Genomic DNA, 22,815 nt, shown 5'->3' with positions numbered 1-22,815 from the left:
ACAAACATTTGTAGTTATAGAGCTCCTGCAGGCGGCGCGTGCCCACATAGTAGATTCATCTTTTTTCCTCTGGCTGATTGGACGAGATTTACGAGAAATGACGTCAGCGACATTGCTCATTGTATGAAAAAAAATTGTTAGCGAGCTAGCTAATATAGTCAATAGCCAGATAAGCTTTTATTTTTATGTAGCGACAAATTTCAATTTGTTAAGATTGAAAAAGGAAAAGCAAAACAAAAGCGAACTGAATGCAGGCAGAGAAATCAGATTGAGGATACACTGATTGATGAATCAGCTGGGTAAATATGTAGCAATTTACATTTCAGATGTGTGAATGTTAGGTTAGGTTGAACTGGCCGGTCCATGAGGACCTCACATAGACTGAATGAGTCGTTACAGAAGTTTGTTTTACGACCAAACTGAAAAACCCTATCAAAAACTAGGACCTATGTTATAAAATAATCTCATCCCTTTGGCTAGTACTAGAAGCTTTCTAGGACCTATGCCACTTGCTGCTTCTAGATCTGATTGCTATATCAATCCTAATAGCTGGAGTCTTAGCCTGGCAATCGTTTCATTCCTCCAACCCGCACTTCCTACATCTGCTATCCCTGCGCTTGGTCCACGGCTATCCCGCTTTGTCGATAATGTGCACCTCTCGCCTTCTTTTAATCTCGCCCAATAATTGGGACGTCTACGGAGCAAGCTTCGAGCGTTGTGCACTTTTTAGATAGTTCATCTGCTTTTTTATTCCCATCTATTTTCACTGAAAACGCCTGAAAAACGCTACATTGATCTGGCAGCTTGTAGGATCTGTTTATTTCCGGATCAGCATAGTATACCGCAGACCCTACTCCCTCCATTGACGACGCTATACTACTTTTGCCGTATGGTCTACGCTCAATCTGCCCTGACACACTGAGCCTAACGCTATATTCTTTGCCACCAGGTCTCCAAGTGGAATGTGCAGAATGGCATACAGGGCATACGCCCTTTAATTTTTGGGGGAAGGTTCTTCTTTATATGGCTGTCTACCAAACAAGGATGATAAACCCGACGTACATCCCAGCATTCTTTTACATGCATAAAGTGCCGTCGAGGCCTTCCTTACTCTCTCGTCCACCTTGAGCTTCCACGACAACTTACTGCCTAGAATGATTCGTAGATATTTTGTGCAAGTTTTCTCCTGTAAGGTCACCACACCTAGCTTAGGCCTGGTCCAATTTGAGACCTTGTACCTATAAGTAAATAAGGCCATGCCCGTCTTCTCTGCATTGGTTGTCAACCCATTGTTAGATGCCCAGGTATATATATCCCGAAGCGCCCGATCCACCAAAGAGCTGATCGACTTTCCACTTCCGTAAGTTTGACGGCTCCCTCATCGAACCGCAGAGGTGATACCACCCAGCCCAGCGGCATGCCCCTGTCCACTGAATTCGTGGTCTCATACTTCAATGTAGTTAAGACCATCCATGATTGCCCATTTAGAGAAAGACTCCTAAGGCATACTCCTTATATTCCACGGCTTTCTTTATGTATACCGACTTGCCTTTGATGTACGCATGTGGTGTTTGGGAGTGTTATCGATGTTGATGGTCCTTTGTCGGATACAGATCCGATACGTTCCGGTAACAAGCACCATTTACGTACTAGCCCAACCATCTCTGGAACGATTAATAGACCACATTAAATCTTCTAGACCATACCGCCCTCTCCATAAGGAACTTGGGGTCGCCAGAGCCTCGCCTGCTTATGATACTTTCAAGATTTCCCTCGCAATTGAGTTGAGGAAGTTCTGAAGCTATAAAGCTTTGTATTGCGCTTATCAACCCCTTGAATGTGTTATACGCAGTTGGATTTCTCCAGTTCCTTCTCATTGGAAATCTCTTTGGTTTGTCTCAGTTTTGCTTTCACATGTTTCAGGTGTGTAAATCCATAAGAAGTCATAACGATTGATCGAAACTAAGGTCGATCTCTCATTCTACAAGAGATTACACAAGATTGTTGTACCGAGATGACTTCACATAACTTGAATTTATTTTTTTGCCGATGCCTCAAAAACACATACAAATACTAGTTCTTAAACTCTGCTTACAACTCTGAGAACACCAAGGTTCCAGTACCCGAGTGTATAATGTGAAAAGTAACGCTACCCAAAATCTTTTGCTACTAAACGAACAACGAAAAGGTCGATAAGAAATTTTGACCGAGTACAAGCTGACTGTTTGGTTCCGCTTTGATCAAGGTTCCGCAAGCGTCCCACAGTTCTGCCACTGAGAAGGTAGTGGGATAATGGTTTACGTAACAAACTTATTTACTAAAAAAATATGCAATTTTTTCTTTATTCAAATACAGCTGCAACTTAAATGTTTGACGTACATATTGCATAACCATGTTTGATGCGATACAAAGAAACAGTTTTTATGGCTTTGTTAGACTGAGATTTATGAGTAAAATACGTGAGTAGCCTTATAATTTCTGGTAGCTCTTATGAGTTTGAGAATTTTTTCAAAGAGAACAGCATCTAGTCATACAGCTTTCGCAGAAATTACGTGAGGTATAAGACCTGTTGAATACAATATAGCCGACTCATAGATGGGATAATGTGTAGAAATTCAGTGCTGAAAGTTCGATTGTTATTGTCGTCATTCTTAATAGACGCCAAAGCACTCTTTTCATTTTGGTCGCTGTGCACCAAAGTACGATCAGTCATCCTTTCAATGAAATAAATTAGAAAAGCCTATTTAGATTAAGTCATCCTTCAGCTGTGTGTATGTATTGTGACGAATATTAGCATCACTAAGTGATACTCACATCACTAATCTGATACTAAGTAAATAAAGGCACAGCAACAATAAAGTAAGCTGCCACTCTTGTGTACATCAAATCAATCATCACTTACTCACTTACATACTAGGCAACGGAGAGATACGCACAAACACATGTAATCATCAGCCGAAGTAGTAGTCACATATACACACGCATATGGTTACAAACTACAAATATACATGGGTATGGCTGGTAACCAAGCATGAAATTCGCGAAATTACTAGACCTAAGGAGAAATGGGTGGGCGAGGAAACCGAGAGTATAAAAGCAGCGCAAGCTGTGGCATGACTAAGCAGTTTGATTTAAACACGCAATTAGTTGTGAAGTAAGAGTTATTGTGAAGTACTCTCAAAGTAGTCTGACAAAGCCCATTTTCCATTACTGAATATTGGAGTTATTTATTCAACAGTTTTGCGATTCGAACGTTAGCAGAAGGTTTGGAATAAGCGAAATTTCACATTTACAGTATGACAGCGATGACTTGAGTATTGATTCACCGCACAAGCGGCTTTCAGGTCTTTAAAACAAAATATGATGCATGCCTATTATCGGATAATACACGTCTGTAATGAGGTCGCTAATAATTTGCCGCCCTTGAAACCTTTCGTCATCCGCCGAATGTTCTGCTAGATTTATTCGGCATTATTCCTATTAGCACGCTTCTCTCCTGTAATCTAAATTTTCTTTCTACTTAATAGGCTTCTCTCTTAGACCCGAACCTAATTTGTCACTGTAGGCAGCATCTTTTTTTTTCAAAGCAAAGCGACACTCCTCATCATGACAGTTGTTTTTTGAGCTCATTGGGGCTATATAGTTAGTATCCGCAAAGACGTTACATAGGGAATGAGAAATATGCTCACACTAAACCAAAAAGACGATTGATGCGAGAGTCGGGCGGAGACGTTTTCAGCTGTCGGTTTTGGCGGGAGACTTTTCTTGCGATGCTGTGTATATTTAAATGTCTTTTCCACTTCTGCGCAAATAAAGGTGGCTTAGAAAGTCCACTCGCGTTAAAATAGTACTTGCCGGCACGGTCTCTTTCCCGCAACTCCTACAACACCATGACTCATCGTTTCCAAGTATTGCTCCGTTATTTTCATATCCTTAGGGTGAAGAATTAATAATGGCACCAAAAAATCCGGACAGCTGTACTGACATGGGTTTGGACATCCCATACATACTTGCCATCAAAACATAGTCCATAAAATACTTGTCGCGGTTGTCATCATAAAATGGTTCTCATCCCAGGCTTGCTCGTGTGTTTTCGGTGCGGCCCCATCGAGGTAGTCATGCGGTTGGATTATAACTTTTTGGGCCAACAAGTACTCTAATCGATACCCAATGAAAAAAGGGGTAGGAAACCTAATTCGCTTTGAAATACTTGACTTCCCTTGGTCTTTCTATTCAAATAAGAAAAAGCTGGTACACTTTCTTGGACTCGACTAAGATCGGTTAGACGATTGAATGTCAATCAATTAGTAAATGAATGTTGAAAATTCATCGCGAACAATGATTGTGAAGGTTTGAAGTCACGCAATACAAGTGTTAAGTTAAGTAAACAAATAAAAATAATTTGATTATTTTACTACAGTTTTTTGGCATTTCAAAGTTGGTTGAGACACGCGTACTAAAGAGCTTTCACTTAGTACGTACATTTCTTTTTGCACTATCAACAAAAGTAAGCCACATCAAATCAAATAATCGCACTTGAAGTATAGTACAAAATGCCAATAAAAGGAAGGGACGACAGGCGGTGCACAGCGAGAGTTGCATGTAGTTTGCATTATTGTTTTAATACAAACTTAACAAATTTAACTTAAAAACGTAGCAAGGTAAATGTTTAATTTAGCAAAAAGCGCTCTCCCTACGCCATTTCTAGACACACCAGCTGACTAGAGCAGTTTGACCCCCAGCGGGTTAGGGGGTCAGAATATACCCGCGCTAGGTATGCCTGGCGTAAGAGGCGACTACAATACCAGATTCAAGGGATTGTGTAGCGCAACCCTTCAGGTTGCCAGCGCAATATATATCTTCTCCAAACCCAATTGTCAACCTCACCTAACCGCGCCGAATCCTGTTTTACTAACAGACGAGGCTCTGGCGAGGGATGGCCTGAAGGTTTAATGTGGCCATATAAATCGTTTACGAGATGGTCTGGCTAGCACCTTAATGGTGCTGTGTTACCGGAGCGTACCGAATCTGTATTCGGCAAAGGACCATCACATCGATACCACTCCGCAAAGCCTTCGGGGAGTAACCTTATCGCTACAACAACAATTAGAGCAGTTCAAAGTTCCTTGGGAAGTAAAGGGTGTGAGGCTTTTCAGGCTGGCCACCGAGTATACCTGATTCGTTTCACTCTAGCAACTATAGCTGTGTCAAAGAACCGCCATGTTGTACGGTTACAGGGCAAAAAGAAAGAATACAGCATACGAAAAGGCCGATGAGTTGGCAAAGGAGGATGCAGCCCCTCGCTGAATCGGCGGTAGATGTCCCAATCTGTTTGGGAGAAATAAAAAGGAGATAGGAGTTGCAGTTGATCCGTCAAGCAGGAAAGGCGTGGATAGAAGAGTGGGGCTTAAAAATTTTCAAGATTATGTATGATATTCGATTCACAAAAGCGGCTAATATCTCTGAAGAGAGAAGACTTAAGACTTACGATGGGCATACTAACTGGACACTGCTTTTTGGCGTCACATGCTTATAAATTAGACCGTCTCGTCAGTAACAGTAGATTTAGGAAGTGCGAACTGCAGGAAGAAACGGTTGAGGGCGTTCTGTGTTCGTGTCCTGCACTCGCCAAGTCAAGGCTTTAGATATTAGGTGCGGCAGAGTTGCCAGATCTCGAGGCAGCAATTAAGCTGGGTCCTAGAAAACTGTTAGTATTTGCCAAGAGGATGGAGTTATTCTATAACATATGTCCTGGAACCTGATTGGGTTTCTTCCGTTTGGTCGTCAAACAAATTCTGGTAACATGTTGGACACATTCAGTCTATGTGAGATCTTCATTGACCGGCCAGTTTAACCTAACCTAACCTGAGTTGAAAATTTCATTTCAAATAGTTTCCATCTGGGAAATTCCAAACTTCGAATAGTTTACCCTCTGATAAAAATACCCTTTTTAGTTTGAGAATACAAAGGTTATTTGAGTGTCATTTAGGTACGAGTAACTACTCACATTTGAGATGTGTTAGTAAGGTTAGTATGTAATGAAATGCCTCTTAAATTGAGATCAAATAAAAAATTTAGATTAGGTATTACGAGGTACTAACCATTTCTCGCTTTACCATAATTCTGAAATTGTTGTAAATGCCCCTAATAATATTGTGACGAATATTAGCATCACTAAGCTGATACTAAATAAATAATCACGCAACAATAAGAAAACATGAAGCAGCCACTCGTATAGGTATACATGGATCATTTACACACATATATAAAAGGCAACGAAGAGATATTTGACGCACACGCTTGTGGTCATCAGCCGGAGTAGTTGCTCACGCATACACACGCATATGACTGAGAAACGCATAAACTACAAATATATGTACATGTATAACTCTGGTAACCAAGCGGGAGATTAGAGAAGGTGAAACGTCTAGACCTTTGGAGAAATATGCTGACGAGGCAACAGAGAGTATAAAAGCAGCGCAAGCTTAGGAATGAGGAATCAGTTTGATTTCAACACGCTTCTAGTTGCGAAGTATAACTGTACTACTCCCAAGTTAGTCTAATAAAGACCATTTTGCATTACAGAATATTGAAGTGATTTATTCAACAGTTTAGCGATACGAACGTTAGCAGAAGGTTTCAAATAAGAGGAATTCCTCTAGATTCGTTACAATATTTTGTCATTACCGCTTTTATTAGCTAATGCACGAATTTCAATTTCTTGCAATACCTGACGAAAGAAGTATGCAAGAGGTCTGGTTTTATTTGTTCATGAATAAAATGTTTTTTATGCTCATTTAGTTATGTCACAATTTTGTATGTAGCAGGAATAATTAACCGAAATACTTGCAACGACAATGTAGATAGCTGACGTTTTTATGAGTTTTATAAATTTTAGTAAGCGGCTCAAATAAACGCTTACATACCTACATACGTAGTTGGTTACATATGTTTTGGTACTGTTTAATGGGAGATATAAATTATCGAGTAAAATTTATTTTTGGTCAAAAGGTAGATCGCGTATGAATTAAGTTTGAGAAAGCAAAATAGAAGAATGAGTTAAAGAGCTGGCAGAAAGATAAAACCTTTCTATAAGACACGAAGATTGTGTTTCTAATCTAGGATGGGTGACATTAAGTTGTTGTTGTTGACCACTTAAAATGGCCACAAAGTCAGTTGAAGTTATGACAACGTCAAAATGGTAACAATGTTAACGATGTAAATACTATGACCATCCATCTAAAGTCATAAAGTCAACTATTTTCTGCTCAAGTGGTCTTAAGGTCAATTATTTTGTTTCGCACCTCCATGTATCAAAATGTAGCAACTGTTGAATTACACTTGCGCTTTATTGTTTTCGCTTTGTTTTTTTTTCAGTCGATTTAAAATTTGTTCATAAAAATTGCTTGGATACAACGCTAATTTTCCTATATTTTGGTCCCACTCTAAAGAAAGATCGGCCCAATAATGTCGTCTCTGAGATAAGAAGAACTTATTCAGGTAAAAGTTTGGAGAAAATTTGGAATAAAAAATTGCGCGATTTTTTATCAAAATTTTTTTCGCCAGCGGTGCTACTTTTCGTATTCTGGTTTCATTAAAGTGCAAAACTGGATTAAAAGCTGGGCCGGTCAGAATAGATTTAGATTTATCAAAAAATGACTAGGAGAGGGTTTTAACTGAGGTTAATTAAACGCTTTGGATGTCCATGAGGACTCTTAGTGATAAACTGCTGTGTGCGTTTATTATTCAACCTTTTTTGAAAGTAATTTTTAAGTTAATACCATAACGACAGATAATCGTCTAAGACTTCAAAACGGGTTTTGCATATTTCATTTTCATTTTACTTGTGCATCTTTCGCAGTCAATGCGATAGTCGTTGTTATTATACAAAAATGCATGGAAAATGAAATAGTGCAAGTTTAGTCAGCAATGCGAACCCTGGTCACCGGTATTGACATCCCTAATGGATGGTTTGCTCAATGAAATGTTGAATTCTTAAGGTTACCGTAAAAATACCAGCAACGATGTGCCGGTGTTGTTCTTGTAATTTAAGCAAAATATTGATATTCCTGTCAGCGAACCGCACCTAAATCAATTAAGTTCTGTTTGAGCAGTTTCCTTAAAGTTTTTTGGCAATTACATTGAATGATAATGTCAAAGTAAGGTGAAAGTGGACTGAGTATATATGTATATACATATGTATAAATGGGTGGAAGTTTGATGTTCTATTTACGTCAAAGTTAATACTATGTCCATTTCCATGCAAATTTTTTTATTATAAATTAATCTTCATCTTTTGTTAAGGCAAGCCAATTCGAGTAAGTAATGTATTGTTGGGCCTTTTTTAAAAAGTCCTTTGCTGGGTATTAGAGGTTTGCGCCGATCACTTTAGCGGCGGCGGCGTGGGCGGTGCGCCGGCGTACGCCGGTGTTCTTACTTTAAAAAGCTTAATTTTTCCCTTAAAAAAAATAATAATATTTAGGAAAGGTTTTGTTTGTATGTATTTAGTGAAATCAACGTTTTGGCCACTTCGAAAAGATCCCGGGTTTTTGCCTCAAAATCTCGCAGATCGTTCAAATATTTTCGGGAGGGGTTGCCCCTCGTTCACATACTCCAGAGAGGCTGCGAACCTAACCCCGGTCTTTGGAATTGGTACCGTTGCGTCTGCTGAAAAGAAATAGAGATACATAAAATGGTCACACTTTTGTTTGTATATCTCGTGAAAAGCGTGGTTTCACCTGGGGTTAACTCCTAATAATCGTCGCGAACACAATTAATTTCTTTAAATCATTTGTGGCTCCTTGGCCGTCACGCACAAAGGCGACTTACGGTTGCTATTAATGGTTTATTCGTACTCATAACTCTCGTGGCACAGGGCGCCTCCAGTTTTTTCGGCTATTTTTAAGAGCTACAACTCCCGATATGCGAACAGTAGCAATCCCGACCACCAGTCGCTACCACGCCTCCTGACCCTAATACCATATGCCAGCACAGAAGCTATAGGACTGCGACTTTGAACTCATACCTTCCTCCATGTCACTTTCCTAGAAGCTCTAGGTGTAGTTCCGAAGACTTTCTAGCTGATATTTTTGTCGCGCTATGCTACCGAGCTACACCAGAGAAACAACTTGAAACGTTAGGGAGTGACTATTCGGCCAAGGATGTTGCCCTCGAAATCATAAGCAGTCTAATGGATGTCATTGTGTAACTCATGGGTGAAAATCGTATAATCCTCGGTGCATCTACATAATTAAAATTTTACAAGGACTCTGGGTAAAATTTTTAAAATGTAGACCCAAGTTTGCAGATGTTTGTGCTTACAACATTGATTTCAATAGTCTTCGTTAAACGATATTTTAGAATGAAAGTCGACCGATTTTAAGTTGACAGATGTCAACTGCTGTTTACCGGTCTTATGATATAAGAACTCATTATGGATGACCGCGTAGCTTCTGTTTTCAGACTAGTTGGACTGTCCACTACGTTAGGGTAATAGCGCACACGGTCATTAGTGCGACTGTCCTGGGAAAGCTTTTGCTTCACCACTTTGGGTGTTCTTGCGAAGGACAAAGCCTCACCTGGTAAATATACATATGTGCCTACGTATTCACATTTGTAAAAGGAGCCGTAACGTGTAGTTGATATTTAAACTTGGTTGATAGGCTATAATCAATGCGATTCACTCCAAGGGACTAGTTTTGGATAGGACCGCCAACTTTAGGAAATTCAAACCGGGAGACTTGGGAGTTGAAGGATGAAGTGTGAAAATCAAAATTAACATTTCAGACGCCATTTTATAGTTTCGCAAATAAACAACAGATGTTTGAATGTAAGCCCAAGTGATTTTTCAAACCCTTCTCATACGTAAATATATCCTCAGCTTAAGTATGAGGTAAAAATCCGGATTAAAGATAAAGGATTTTGCATCACTGATTTCGCTTATTCTTTCAGCCAATCGCAATATAAATTTTTTTTTTTTAATCTGCACCTTTTTTGTGTAATTTGCCTTTTTTTACAACTTGAGGACAATTTGAAAACATGTTCGCATCGGGTCATTTTATTTAATTTTTGTTTTAATATCTTGGTGAATTGGGTGACGCAAAGTCCGTGTTAAGCTGACATCGAAAGCCGCGGCGGCGTTTATCTCTACCGGGTATAAATCTCGTATGCTTTGGTACGAGCACATTCAGTTATTATCCGGACAGCATCAAGCACGATTTGTATGCACTTCGAGCAAACAGTATGTGGATATACCGCGGATATATTCTAAGCCCCTAAATCTGCTGGGGTGCACAGTAGCAGCAGTAAAAAAGTCCAAGCACAAAATCAGTCATTCAATTTTTTAAAAGCTTCCTATATTTGAACTCTTCAACTTGTATGACGTGGTTTTGAGTCCACCAGTAATTCATTACCTTTGCAGTTAGCATACGTAGCGTATTTACTTCAGGTTCGCTGTCCCTTTTCATAGCCTCATCTACTTATTTCTCTATCTCCATCTTGGCCTCTTTCTCTAAGAGCGTCTCCATTTCCATCTTCATCTAATACATCACCATATTTATCTTTCTGCAAATAACTACTTCGTTTAACTCTTATTTGGAGCCATGGTTGCAATATAAGAGAGTCATTTCTTGTTGAGAAAAAGCTGACATAAATGAGTTTTATTTTCCGTATTATAATTAATTAATAATTAATACAGAGGGCTCGATAGAAAGGGCAACCAGTCTTAATTACACCGTTTATTTTCTAATTTCAAACATTTTAGTTGATTGGTTTACTTTACAAATTGTTCCCACATTATTTTGCAGCTTTAAAATTTAGCAAAAATGGTATTATCATCTTGAAAATTTCTTTGTCAACAAAAATAATTATTTTATAAAAGCAAAATCCTTTATCAACATAATTTGTATACCCAGCTAGACTTATACATCGTACATCGGACATTATAGGCATTGTGGATTAGTACGATTGTGTTGACTTATTTCTGACAGGCACTCGGTTAAGTTAGCATAACCGGAAAATCTGGGTTGCCATTGTTGTTTCAGTTGAAAACGGTCAATTTAGGGTTCTGTGCAGGAACGTAAGAGATTGAAAACAGGGTTGATGTAGTCACAACATTTGAATTTTATGTCGTGGCGAAATTTTTTCAGCTCAGAGTGATTTTTATTAAAAATTTTATTTAAGTTTTTCACAACTTGCGGGAGACTTTAACAGCGCCCTTAAGTTAAGGCGGATTTACATAGGGTAAAAGGGTCGAGATATACATAAACTCCCGTTTATTAAGGTTATGTATCTAAACATTTTTGATTGTGCAATGCTCATCTGCCTGTCTGCCATTTTTGACAATATCTACCTTGAGAACCGACAACAAGGCGTTCGGTATGGAACTACAGCTATAGGATATTGAATATAAGCTGACGATGTCTGTATATATATGTATCTCAAAATGTTATACGAAAAACAAAAACATGTAAAAAATTGTAGCCACAATTTTAGACCTTTCATCGGTTTAAGCAAACTTTTAAACTTTTTTGCATTAAATTGAAAATCTCGCAATTTGTTACTGCATTTTTAACTTTATTCGGTTTAAGTTTAAAACTTGCTTTAACAATTAGACTGAAATCTTAAAATTGTATTAAAACAAGATCAAAAAGTATAAAAAATCTACAACAGAAACGTTTAGACACTTCTGTTTTTAAACAAAACCAATATGTTTTAATCATCTGATAAATTAAAAAAAAAAATTATTTTGCAGAGTGCTGTAAAGCAAAGTTGGGCATTATTCTAATAAAATTTCATTTAGATAATTATTCGAATGATAATGTATTATAAGAAAATTATTCAAAGTTAATTAATTCATGAATAAATCATACATGAACAAATTTCTATAGATAATTTATTTTTGAATAAATTTTCGATTGAAAAATTTTTCAAAAACTCATAGTTTGCTTATCTAAATATGAAGCAAAAAAATATTTATTTTAAGAAAACAAGTCTCTCTTTTAGTGTTTATTTATTATTCGAATAAAGAACAAAATAATTTATTCCTCACTCAAATAAAATTTCGTTTCTTTCTTAAATAAAATTATCTGTATTCGTAAATTACTGACAAAAAAAAATTATTTATATTTTATTCGTTATACGAATAAATTTTGCCCAATTCTGGCTGCAATTGATAGCGCGCTTTCAGCGAACACAATTTTTGTTGATACGTTGCAAACAAATTTCGGTTAGGTGAGTGATAGAAATTTCGTTATATGAAAGGCGAGTTGAGCCAACTGCTAAATGAGGTAATAATCCTTAAATTATAAGGAAAAGGACTTACTCAATTATTTTTCAAACTTCCCTATAGTATTAAGAAAACAGATTGTACTCATAAACAACACTTTAAAACGCCAAAGAACTACCATACAGCTGAATAAACGCGTTGAGCGGATCTGCTCAGTGTTTTTTGTTATACGTATTGTGGCGAATGTTGACATCACTAGGCTGTTAGTAAATAATCACGGAACAACAAAAACATTTAAGCAAGCAACACTTATGTAGAAGGCGACGAAGAGCTATCTCACACACACAGATGTAGTCATCAGCCGAAGTAGTTACTCAAACATACACACGCATATGGCTATAAACTACAAATATACATGTACTTATGTATATAGTTGGTAACTAACCAAGCGTGAGCTACAACTGGTCGCGAAATTACTAGACTTTAGGATAAACGGGTGAACGAGGAAACCGAGAGTATAAAAGCAGCGCAATCTGAGTAATAAAGAATCAGTTTGATTTCAACACACTATTAGTTGCGAAGTGCAGTATAATTGTGAAGTATAATTGTACTACTCCCACGTTAGCCTAATAAATACCATTTTGCAATACAGAATATTGGAGTCATTTATTCGACAGTTCAGCGATTCGAACGTTATCATAAGGTTTCAAATAAGCGGAATTTCCCTAAATCCGTTACAGTATGAAATGTTCCGATATGTTTTGTTATACAGTTAGTGGGTATAACGAATGTAAACTTATTTGGTTTAAAATCAAGCTCTACACACAGTGGTTTTTAAACACACCGGTATAATCTAAAATTGATTTGGTCATATTTGTAGTAGAAAAAAAGTCCAGCTTAGGCTGACACTTTTAACCGTGTCTGTCTAGATGAGTATAAATACTTATTGACTTCAAACTATGAAATTTCCGTATTAAGCTGCAAATTTCCGCGTCAAATGCACGTACGTACTTATAATATAAACTCAATTACATATTTATTATCTATGAGTCAACCACATTACGCAGCTTTTATGATACTGGGGACTTTCCAAAACAGTCAAATAAATTTAGTTAAAAAATAAATAAATATATAATAATTTATATCATTTCGAAAAATTTAATCACTTATTAGTTGTAGTTGCTACTTCGGTTTACGTCAAAATTTTTTGCCGTCTCCTTTCTTCCAAACTATCGTCCGAGGTTATATTTCAGGATATTATCGAAGATTCTTCGTGAAATGCTTTATTAACTTCCCGTTGGCAAAAACCTTTGACACCGATATCAAATGTGTTCGTAAAAAACAATTGCTGTAGGTTTAGGGGATTATTACGGATATGGGCAGCATTTTGCCGAGGATTGAATCCGGTACGCCACAGTAGTAGGTGTACGGGATTTTTTAGTCCCTCGCACCTGTGGATTTTATTCGCGCCTTTCGACATTCATGTTCGCTTCACTGCAAAAATATCTCAAACCCCTTAATCTTTCTAAGTCTTCCTCGATACTGTCGCTCTACTGCCAATTTGAAATACCTCGTGGAAATTATATGAGGTTTCGCAGTTTCATACGATGTTGTGATGGTTAAAATTTTGCCAATAAATTGAACGTGCTGTTATTTTTAAACGAAGATAACAGTAGATATGTAAATTAAACGTACACTAGCAGTAAGGTAAAATTGCTCAAGTCTGTATGAGCAATTTTCCTTTCCTTATCTTCCATAGGCTTAAAAAATGTTATAGTCCTTGCATTAAACGCAGGCAATTACTAATAGAGCAATTGTTTGTATGTGGGTCATGCAGTGTGCGAATGAAGTCATCTGAATCATAATTGTAACATTAAACTATGCTTTTTACATCTACATTAAAATTGTGGTTATAAATTTTAGTTAAATAATTTTAATGGCGTGGGTTAGATTGTATGTATGTATGTATGTGTATTTACATTTGTAGCTAAGACATATTGCGGCGGAGCGCCATGACATTGGGGACATTTGTGATTGTGCTTCTTTTGTGCATTTATTCCTGGCTTAACAGCTCTACTTTTTACAGGCTAAATGTGGGTATAATATTTTGGGTACTTTTTATTGTTTTAATTTTTCAATTTAATCCAGTTCAAATTTCTTCAGTGCTTTAATCGCGGCTGAAATAATCCAGTTGGTTGGTTGATTATTTTAAATAAATTTTAAATGATAATAAATTGATCTTTGCGGCAATGAATTTTAAATGAATCATGCAACTAAGCACCTTACAGATTATACACAACGCATAAAACTAAACTTCATGAATCATTGAGAGAAAATTTAAAAATTTGGGAAACATTAAATGGCTTAGGCTTTCAAATGGCCCTTGCTATAAGGGCAGAGAAAAGCAGATAGTTAGAATTGTTCCGACCTTCTTATAACCGGTTACAAAAATGGCAGGCATCTTTTGCGTCCGTTTTTTCTGCTTGCAAAATATAGCAGAATAGGTGGCAACGTCTTATTACCGCACAAAATATTAAATTAATATTTTTATGAAAAGAAAAAGCAATAAACTGAATATCCATTTTAAATACAATTTTTCTTAATCATCAGTAAGAGTATGCTTTGTTCACAACTCTTTAACATCCTCATTTGGCAATTACACCATACGATCACATTTCAGAATTGCCGATAATTCCGCAACCGGTCTAAGTATTTGAGAGAGAAGTACCAAGCCAAGTGATAGGGTATTGAAAAAAAAACACCATATAGCAAGCCTAGTTCAACTAAAAGAATTATATAACAGACCAGTATGCGCCAATAGAGTTTTTTAAAACTTCAGTTCCTTTTACGTTAAAAAATGGCGGATTCAAGAAAGACACTGGCAGCGTTACAAGCCAGTAAAATTTATTTTATAAGACAGTCACAAAAGAGTTCCCTATCGAGCGGTTTGATTGAATAATTTGTCCTAATGAAGGTATTGAGTTTGTGATCTTTCTATAGAATAAAATAGCTTTCTCCCTGCCCGAGGAAGAACAAATTCGAACAGCAAAAACCGAAGAGTATATTGAAAAGGGCCTCTGGCAAATAGAACAATTTATACAGTAATTGTTTTTTCGTTGTCTTTATCTAATTATTTATCTTTACCACCTTAAGAGAATCTTTCTCTAGATGAGATCAATGGGTGGTACGCGTCATTCTGTCTTTCTTAGCGGTATAGGTCGTTCTGTTGTTGTTGTTTTTGTTGTAGCAGTGCTTCGCCCCATTACATAGGTGCTACTACTCACAAACTGTCATCAACATCCTCTTATCGGAGTGGAACGGCGATAAAGGGGTGTTAGGAGGCGTTGCTTACACATTGCAATCGAAAAGGTGGTTGGTGTCATTTGGGGACACTTTACAAGCGTTGTATTATGTATGCCAGGTAAGAGTTTAACATATTACTGAATCCAGATCGAAGTTGAGCTAGAGCGGCCGCGTCTTCCTGTGCTTTCCTTTACTGCGAGTTAAGGGTATTTCACTTTAAGAAGGGGTTTCGCCATGCAATTCCTGGCATTGAGGTCTGGCGCTTTTTTGTGGATATCTCAGGTGCCGTATTTTCTCATAATGCTTGCGAAGATGACTTCTTTAGTCCCTGAAAGGCGAAGTCTCTTCAATCATATAACTAATTGTAAACCTCGCCTACCCGTGGCGAATCCTGTTTCTTTAGCAGCCAAGTCCCAGGCGACCTCTTCTTCCTTTGGGGAACTAGGGGTGGGGTGGGTAGGAGGTGGGAGGGCTTTAATAAAGCAATATAAGCGAGGTCAAGTTATTCAAGTTAGTGATCCGTGGTGAATCCCGTTTCTTTATCGGCTGAGTCTCTGGGGACCCCGACTCCCTTTAGGGAACTAGGAGGGTAGAGGCGGGGTAGCGTAAATAGAGCAATATAAGCGAACAAAGTCTTGTTAGTGATTTTTTCATGATGGCTATTTAAAATTATCCTCAATATTAGGGGGCCACCGTGGTGTGGAGGCAGCGTGCTGCGTCTACCACACCGAAGATCCTGGGTTCATACTCGATCAAAGCAACATCAAAAATTTAGAAACAAGTTTTTTCAATTATAAGAATTTTTTTCTAATCGGAGTAGCCCCCCGGCAGTGATTCGGCAAGCACTCCGAATGTATTGCTGCCATGAAAAGCATCTCTGTGAAAACTTATCTGCCTTGCAGATGCCCTTCGGAATCAGTATAAAACAATTTGTAGGAACAATTAAAATAGGAGCACAACGCAAACTGGAAAAGAAGCTCTGTCTAAAATCTCTTCGGAGATAGTCGCGAATTACATTATTTTAATAAATCAGGATTTTGACGCTGAAGGCATTTTCAACCATAAAGCAACGCTTTTAAGCAAAAACATACTAAAAAATACTATTTTATAAACAATAATTGTATGTCTAAGTAATCTTAATAAAATATTTAATGTACATAAGTGCTGCCTATGATTATGAATAAATCCCACCGACCGCCCGCGCAGCCATCAATAAACCACAACTTATTCAATGTGGGGGTTGAGTTTCCTGTGTTAGTTTTATTTAAATGTTAAACGATTACAACGTGACAAACAATCAAATCCAACAACGCTAGCACAGCAAGGGATATTAAAATCATTTCACACTCACATACATACATATATGTATATATGGATATAGAGAAGATAGGCACAACTCAATTGAAAATGTATTTTAAGTGCACATACGAAAATATATATTTTCCTACATATGTACTTAGAAAAATATTTATACATACATATGTCACCTGGAATCATGAAACGACCCTATTGTGCGAAAATTCCGTTCTTCACTTTTTGAGTGGTTCTTATAGGAAATTTAACGCTCTTTCCAATGGAACAAACCACAGTCAGAAATCGCATTTAAAGCCAAATCGGACCACAAATACGATTTTGTGAAATATTTCGATCCATGCGCCACCTATCGGAGTTTTTTTCTTATTATTGCATTTTCATCGGATTCTGAACTATACTCCAAGTTTCAAGCTTGTAGCTTATCGGGAAGTTAATTAAATTTTAATTACAAAATTCGTTCACAACGGCCAGCCGCTACACAGAGTCAAGCTAGACAAAAACTTTAAACGCATTTTTCTTCGAAAAATTGTTTTCGCAAAATACGGTCGTTTCATGATTCCAGGTCACATATATATGTAGTTTTATCATCATTTATAGTAATATTAGTCGTGTTTTTTTTTTACACGCGTGTACGTTTCGTTTGCGCGTGAAAAAAAAACGTCTATCTTCGCTTAGCTTATAGCTGAATCAGTTGTGATAAATAGTGGACGCGCATAGAATACACAGAATTAGTGCAGAGGGTGAAACATAGACACACATTTCAGTTGCATCTGAGTATAATGCGTATTGCAATTTAAAGCTGGAGACATTGGTGCAGTTCTTGGACAAAGTGAGCTTATTAAAGAACTGGAATTCACGTCACAAAATGATTTTAAAAATTACGTTCGTATGAGCAAGGCAACATTTGACCAACTTTTACAAAAAATTTGGCACTCATAACGAATGCAAAGAATGCATCCAATTTAGCAAAAACTACTCGAGAAAAATATTGTAATTATTTTAATACAGTGGGAGCAGTTCCGTGGCAGAACAATATATTAAATATAAGAAAGTGAATCATTTACGGAATAAAAACAAAATATATGTTTGTGTTCACAAAAAAAAAGAAACAATAAAATTTTGACTTCTTTTCTTACCTCAAATGTGTTTGTATTTTCATCCTGCATTGTGGTAACGCCTGCCAAAGGTTCTTCTTGGTCTTTCAAAAAGCATAGCAAATCATAGCACCAAAGAGTAGGAACATATTCATCCTCAGCACCAGCACCAGACTTCAAACTATCTCTCTTTTTTTTTTGATTCACGCCGGTATTGCGCCCGCAAACTACTTATTTTTTTTTATAACTGTATCCTTTGTGGCATCAGGATCTACTTCTTTTAATTTTTCGATTAAAGTCGCATAATCATTATTCTTTTTAATTCTATTACAATAATCTTTGCTTTTTACTTGCCACAATGATGGCAAAGATTTATACATTTCAATAAATTCACTCAGAAATTTTTTATTGTCCATTTTACTTTTCCGCGCACGTCTGTTCCGTTCAGAAATTACTACGATTATGAGCTATTTCGCCATACACGCACGAACAGTTCGCGCAAATGTTCGCCAAAAATTAAAATATTTTGATTTTTGGTGAACATTTGCGCGAACTGGCAAACACCACCATACACGACAGAAAAGGCCGCAGAAACATGACATAACGGGAATGTTCGCGGAAATGTTCGTGTCGTGTATTTGGCGCTTAAGGTCGTAACCGTATCGTAGCCAACCAATTGGGTTTTGGTTTACCGTCGTAACGATAAACAGTTTATAACGTTAGGGATACGGATACAGCGATACGACATACGGCACCAATGACTCTGGCTTAAGGCCCCATTACTGATACTTAGCATAGACTTGACTTGACTTGGAGTAAACTTGACAACTTAGCCTTGATTATACTCCACTTAGCGCATACAATCTGGCATCATAATCAATAAATGCCAATTTGTATGACAAAATGTCAAAATGAAATGGAAACAAACAAATGGCATCTCAAAATGTAAACGTCACTTAGAACTTACATAGAAGATCAAAATTCAACAGACTTCTAAAGGGCGAATTAATGGTGACTTATAACCATAAAGCCATAACCAGATAAATCAGCTGATCGAACCTACCTTATGGAAAGGAATGTAATCGATTAATGGTGCCATACCATAACGCTAACGCCATAGCCAATCAATTGGTTTTTGGTTTCTCGCCATATCCATAACCTAAAAATATTTGAGTTGGTGAATTTAATAACTTTTTTTAGATTTTCTTCATTGTTTTGGATACGTTATGACTAAGATACTTATTTTTTGTGGAATATCTTTGTAATTTTTTGCGCATTCATCATTTTTATGAAATATTCACGATTTTTAGGTTAAGGGCCATTAATCGATCACATTGAGATGGTTATGGATATGGGTATGGTTACGACTATGGCGTTAGGGTTAAGGAAGTTTAATTTGTCTTTAAGTCAAGTTAATTGTTGCTAAGTTTTGAGTAATTACCCTACAAATATCGTTGGATCATGTGGTCCACTGGAGTACTTACCATTATACTCCACTGTAATGCAGCAATGGACCAACTCATGTTTCTACACGAACACATTGTAAGCAGAACATTGCTCGTTTTTAACGATTGTAATCACTACACGATGTTTATTTGACTGTGGGTACTCCATGGATTACTCTGATGTAATGCGAAGCTGGAGTATATGGTCCAGTCCTAGGACATCGCAATGTTAATTGGACCATATTTTTTGTATGAATTGTGGTTAATTTTGGAGTACTCGGTTGGTCCATAGCGAGTACTCCATACATGCATGCATGGAGTACTCGCGATTTTTGCAGGGTAGTAACATGCAATGTTCATTTAACACAACTGTAAGTGACAGTTCTCAAGCCAAGTCAAGCCTATGCTGTATCAGTAATGGGGCCTTTAGTAGTTCTAATTATATGCGTAGCAATTTCAGGGGGTGTATTTCAGGGATGCACCGTAACGTTAAGCCAATCGTTTATCAAAAAATTTCCACCGTTTCCGTTGAAACACTTCGAAATATTATCGATAAAGAAATTATCAAGATAAATTGTATCTCGTTTTTAACCGAAACGAAAAGCTTTCGTTAACGTTAAAAACGTTAACAAAAACGTGATACTTTATGTTTGAATTGTGCTGGCAATGCTATAGCCATGGTGAAGCCGTAAGGTGGCAACAGCGAGCGGACATGCACACACAAACTCTATGTAATTTGTTTGTGTAATTCGTTTGTGGTAATGTCAAAAATTCTCTGAGAAATGTTCGTACTGTCAAAATTCATGAGAAAAGTTGCAATCAGCTTGGCTAATGCTTTCACCTTTAATTACTCCGCCACCAATCAGCTTTGCCAGCATAGCTTGAAATTTATAATCAACATAAACGATTTGATTTCGTTTTGATATGGCAGAAAACGAAACGAAATCATTTCGTTAATTTGACGTTCTTAACGTTAATAAACGAAACGAAAAGACTTTGTTTCGTTTATTAACGTTAATTATCGTAACGAAATGATATCGGTTCGTTGGTTAAGCATGCCTGGTGTATTTAAAGTTTGTCGCGTAGCATTCCATATAAAGTTTAAGCGTAAACGTATATAGATGAGAAAAAAAACACAGCGATTATATATATGTTTGCATCATTTTTAAATCAGCTGTACCACTTGGTTCTTTTTTTGATTCTTATGTGATCAAAATACCAACAATTTATATGTATGTACATACATATGTATGTATATCTTTGAGCGTGGTATGACGGTTTGCGTGTAAAAAAATATCGTTCGTTTGATTTTTGAGGCCCACCCTAAAAAAGTATCTGCTATACGTACATATCCATACATATCTTATCGCTAAAAAGCTTTGTGGCAGATTCTTTGCCTTATTAACGGATAAGATATGAAAACAGACACTTAATAGTAAACAAAAACGGTGATAGTTGTTGCATTTGTAAAATTTAGAACAAAAATTAAATTACTTTTTGAAAGGCAAACCACAGCGCTATGATATAACAAAAAAAAAATATTTGACATAATCATAAGGGAGAGTGTAAAACTGTTGAGTGAGTAATCCGCAGCAGCATAGAGCATGTAGCTGTTCATATTTTTAACATTAATAAAAATTTTAAATCTTTATTTTCCCCATCACGGGATATATATGTACATATGTATATGTATGTATTTACATATGAAAGTTTTCTTTGTTTGCTACTTCTTCTCAACGACATTGAACTCATTCAGCCACTCCAAAAGAAATATAAAGAAAACCCGTGGAAAACTTTTAGCACTTCTTTGTTGGGTAAAGTGCTGCACTTTTAATGCGAAAAATAAAAAAAAGTAAGACGCCCATGCATTTGGGAAAGCCTTAACAATATTGCTATTGTCGCACACGGAAAATGCTTCCACTTTGATAAATAAATAATTATACATACATATATGCTTGGAGATATGCATTGTATGCTCAAATGCTAAAAAGGATATAGAAATCAACCCCAAATATGTTGGATGTGTTTTTTTTTTATCAAGCAAAGCATGGCAACGCAAATGCACATTGCCAATACATTTACCATTGGTATATCGGATTAGTTCGTCGTGCGCTCGGTTGGTTGGTTGTTTTTGGAGACCGTGCTTCATGTACAAGGTGGTAGGTACATGAAGTGTTTAATTGTTAGTATTGTTCTAATCAAAGTTTACATTTGACATTAGTAAGAAGTTTACTTGTGTAATGCTGCGAAGAACTTTGGTGACCTTGTCAACGCTTATGTACCATTGATTACACAAAATTGTACGGGTTAACTTTAATACCTATCCTTGTCTCTCTTCCTATATACACAGAACGAATACTGAAGGCATTATACTGAGCAATGTCCCGAATTATGATAAAATAAAATAATTACAAACCACTTGCATTGTAATCAAGGGCAATAAATTTACAGATTACACAGAACAAATATAACTGAGTATTGATTTAAAAGTGTGCTTTGGCAAAGAAAAATCGATGGCTAAAGAATTTGAGATTAATTAATATCCAGCATCAAAATGATAAGAATGTAATATAGGAGAAAGTTTTATCAAGACATTTTTCAACGTTTTCACAAGTGCCATTAATCATAAAAGCAACAACAACTACTACCATAATTAGAGCTTAAATGTGCGTAGCAAAGGCCATTGGATTTTAAACGGACAACGCTGTTTTTTCAACTTGGAAAAAAAGATGTAAAATTTTGGCGAAAACAAAAAATTTAAATAAACCAAGTCTGAACTTCCTTTATATGTACAAATGCAACATTTTGCGTGATTATGGCGATGTTACTTGCATGCATAATATTTCCTTGAACACATGTACCCTACTATATCAACATTCAAGTTGATATTTTAAAAAACTCTTTTATTTTGGTTTGCAATAAAAAATTTATTTTTGTTTATTTTTGAGTTTAGATATTTTCCAACTAATTAGAATTTTCTTTTTTTGAAGTTATTCAAAATTTTAAGTTAACACGAAAACTCAATTAAAATTATTTTAAAAATTAAAATAAAGAGTACAAAGTAGTTAACACTATACCTACATATATGGCTCGGCCTTAAATTTTGCTGCGCATCTCAGCTTAAGCGGCCAAAATGGCAGGGTTAAACTCTATTTAACTGTAGTTTAAACTCGCACTGAAAAACAGTACATTAAAGGAGCAAGGGTAACCGACATAGCTGTCTTTGAAAAAAAAAAATCGTATGCGTTTATTATTATACTCAGCTGAGCAGAGCTCACAGAGTATATTAGGTTTGTTCGCATAAGGGTAATCCGTAACGGCATAAAATAATCGAGATAGATATAGACTTTCTATATATCAAAATGATCTGGGTGAAAAAAGAAATTCATTTAGCCATGTCCGTCTGTAAACACGATAACTTGAGTAAATTTTG

The 22,815-nt window shown here is 36.6% G+C and overlaps 1 protein-coding gene across 8 annotated transcripts in view; it reads right to left on the bottom strand.

Annotated features, from left to right (window-relative positions):
* Vrp1 (Verprolin 1) overlaps positions 1-22,815 on the bottom strand; it is an 84,996-nt gene that overhangs the window by 58,896 nt on the left and 3,285 nt on the right. For 5 of the 8 annotated variants that reach the window (XM_067770481.1, XM_067770483.1, XM_067770482.1 and 2 more), the window contains exon 1: positions 17,980-18,369. The exons of 2 other annotated variants lie outside the window; for them this stretch is intronic. In XM_067770481.1, the coding sequence (XP_067626582.1) occupies positions 17,980-18,009 (30 nt within the window). In that variant the 5' untranslated portion in view covers positions 18,010-18,369. Of the gene's footprint in view, positions 1-17,979; positions 18,370-22,815 lie in introns of those variants that run through there. One more of the 8 variants, XM_067770490.1, reaches the window with a different exon arrangement.

Source organism: Eurosta solidaginis, chromosome 3, assembly GCF_040869045.1.
Source record: "Eurosta solidaginis isolate ZX-2024a chromosome 3, ASM4086904v1, whole genome shotgun sequence".
Taxonomy (NCBI): Eukaryota; Metazoa; Arthropoda; class Insecta; order Diptera; family Tephritidae; genus Eurosta; species Eurosta solidaginis.
This window is presented reverse-complemented; position numbering and strand designations above follow the sequence as displayed.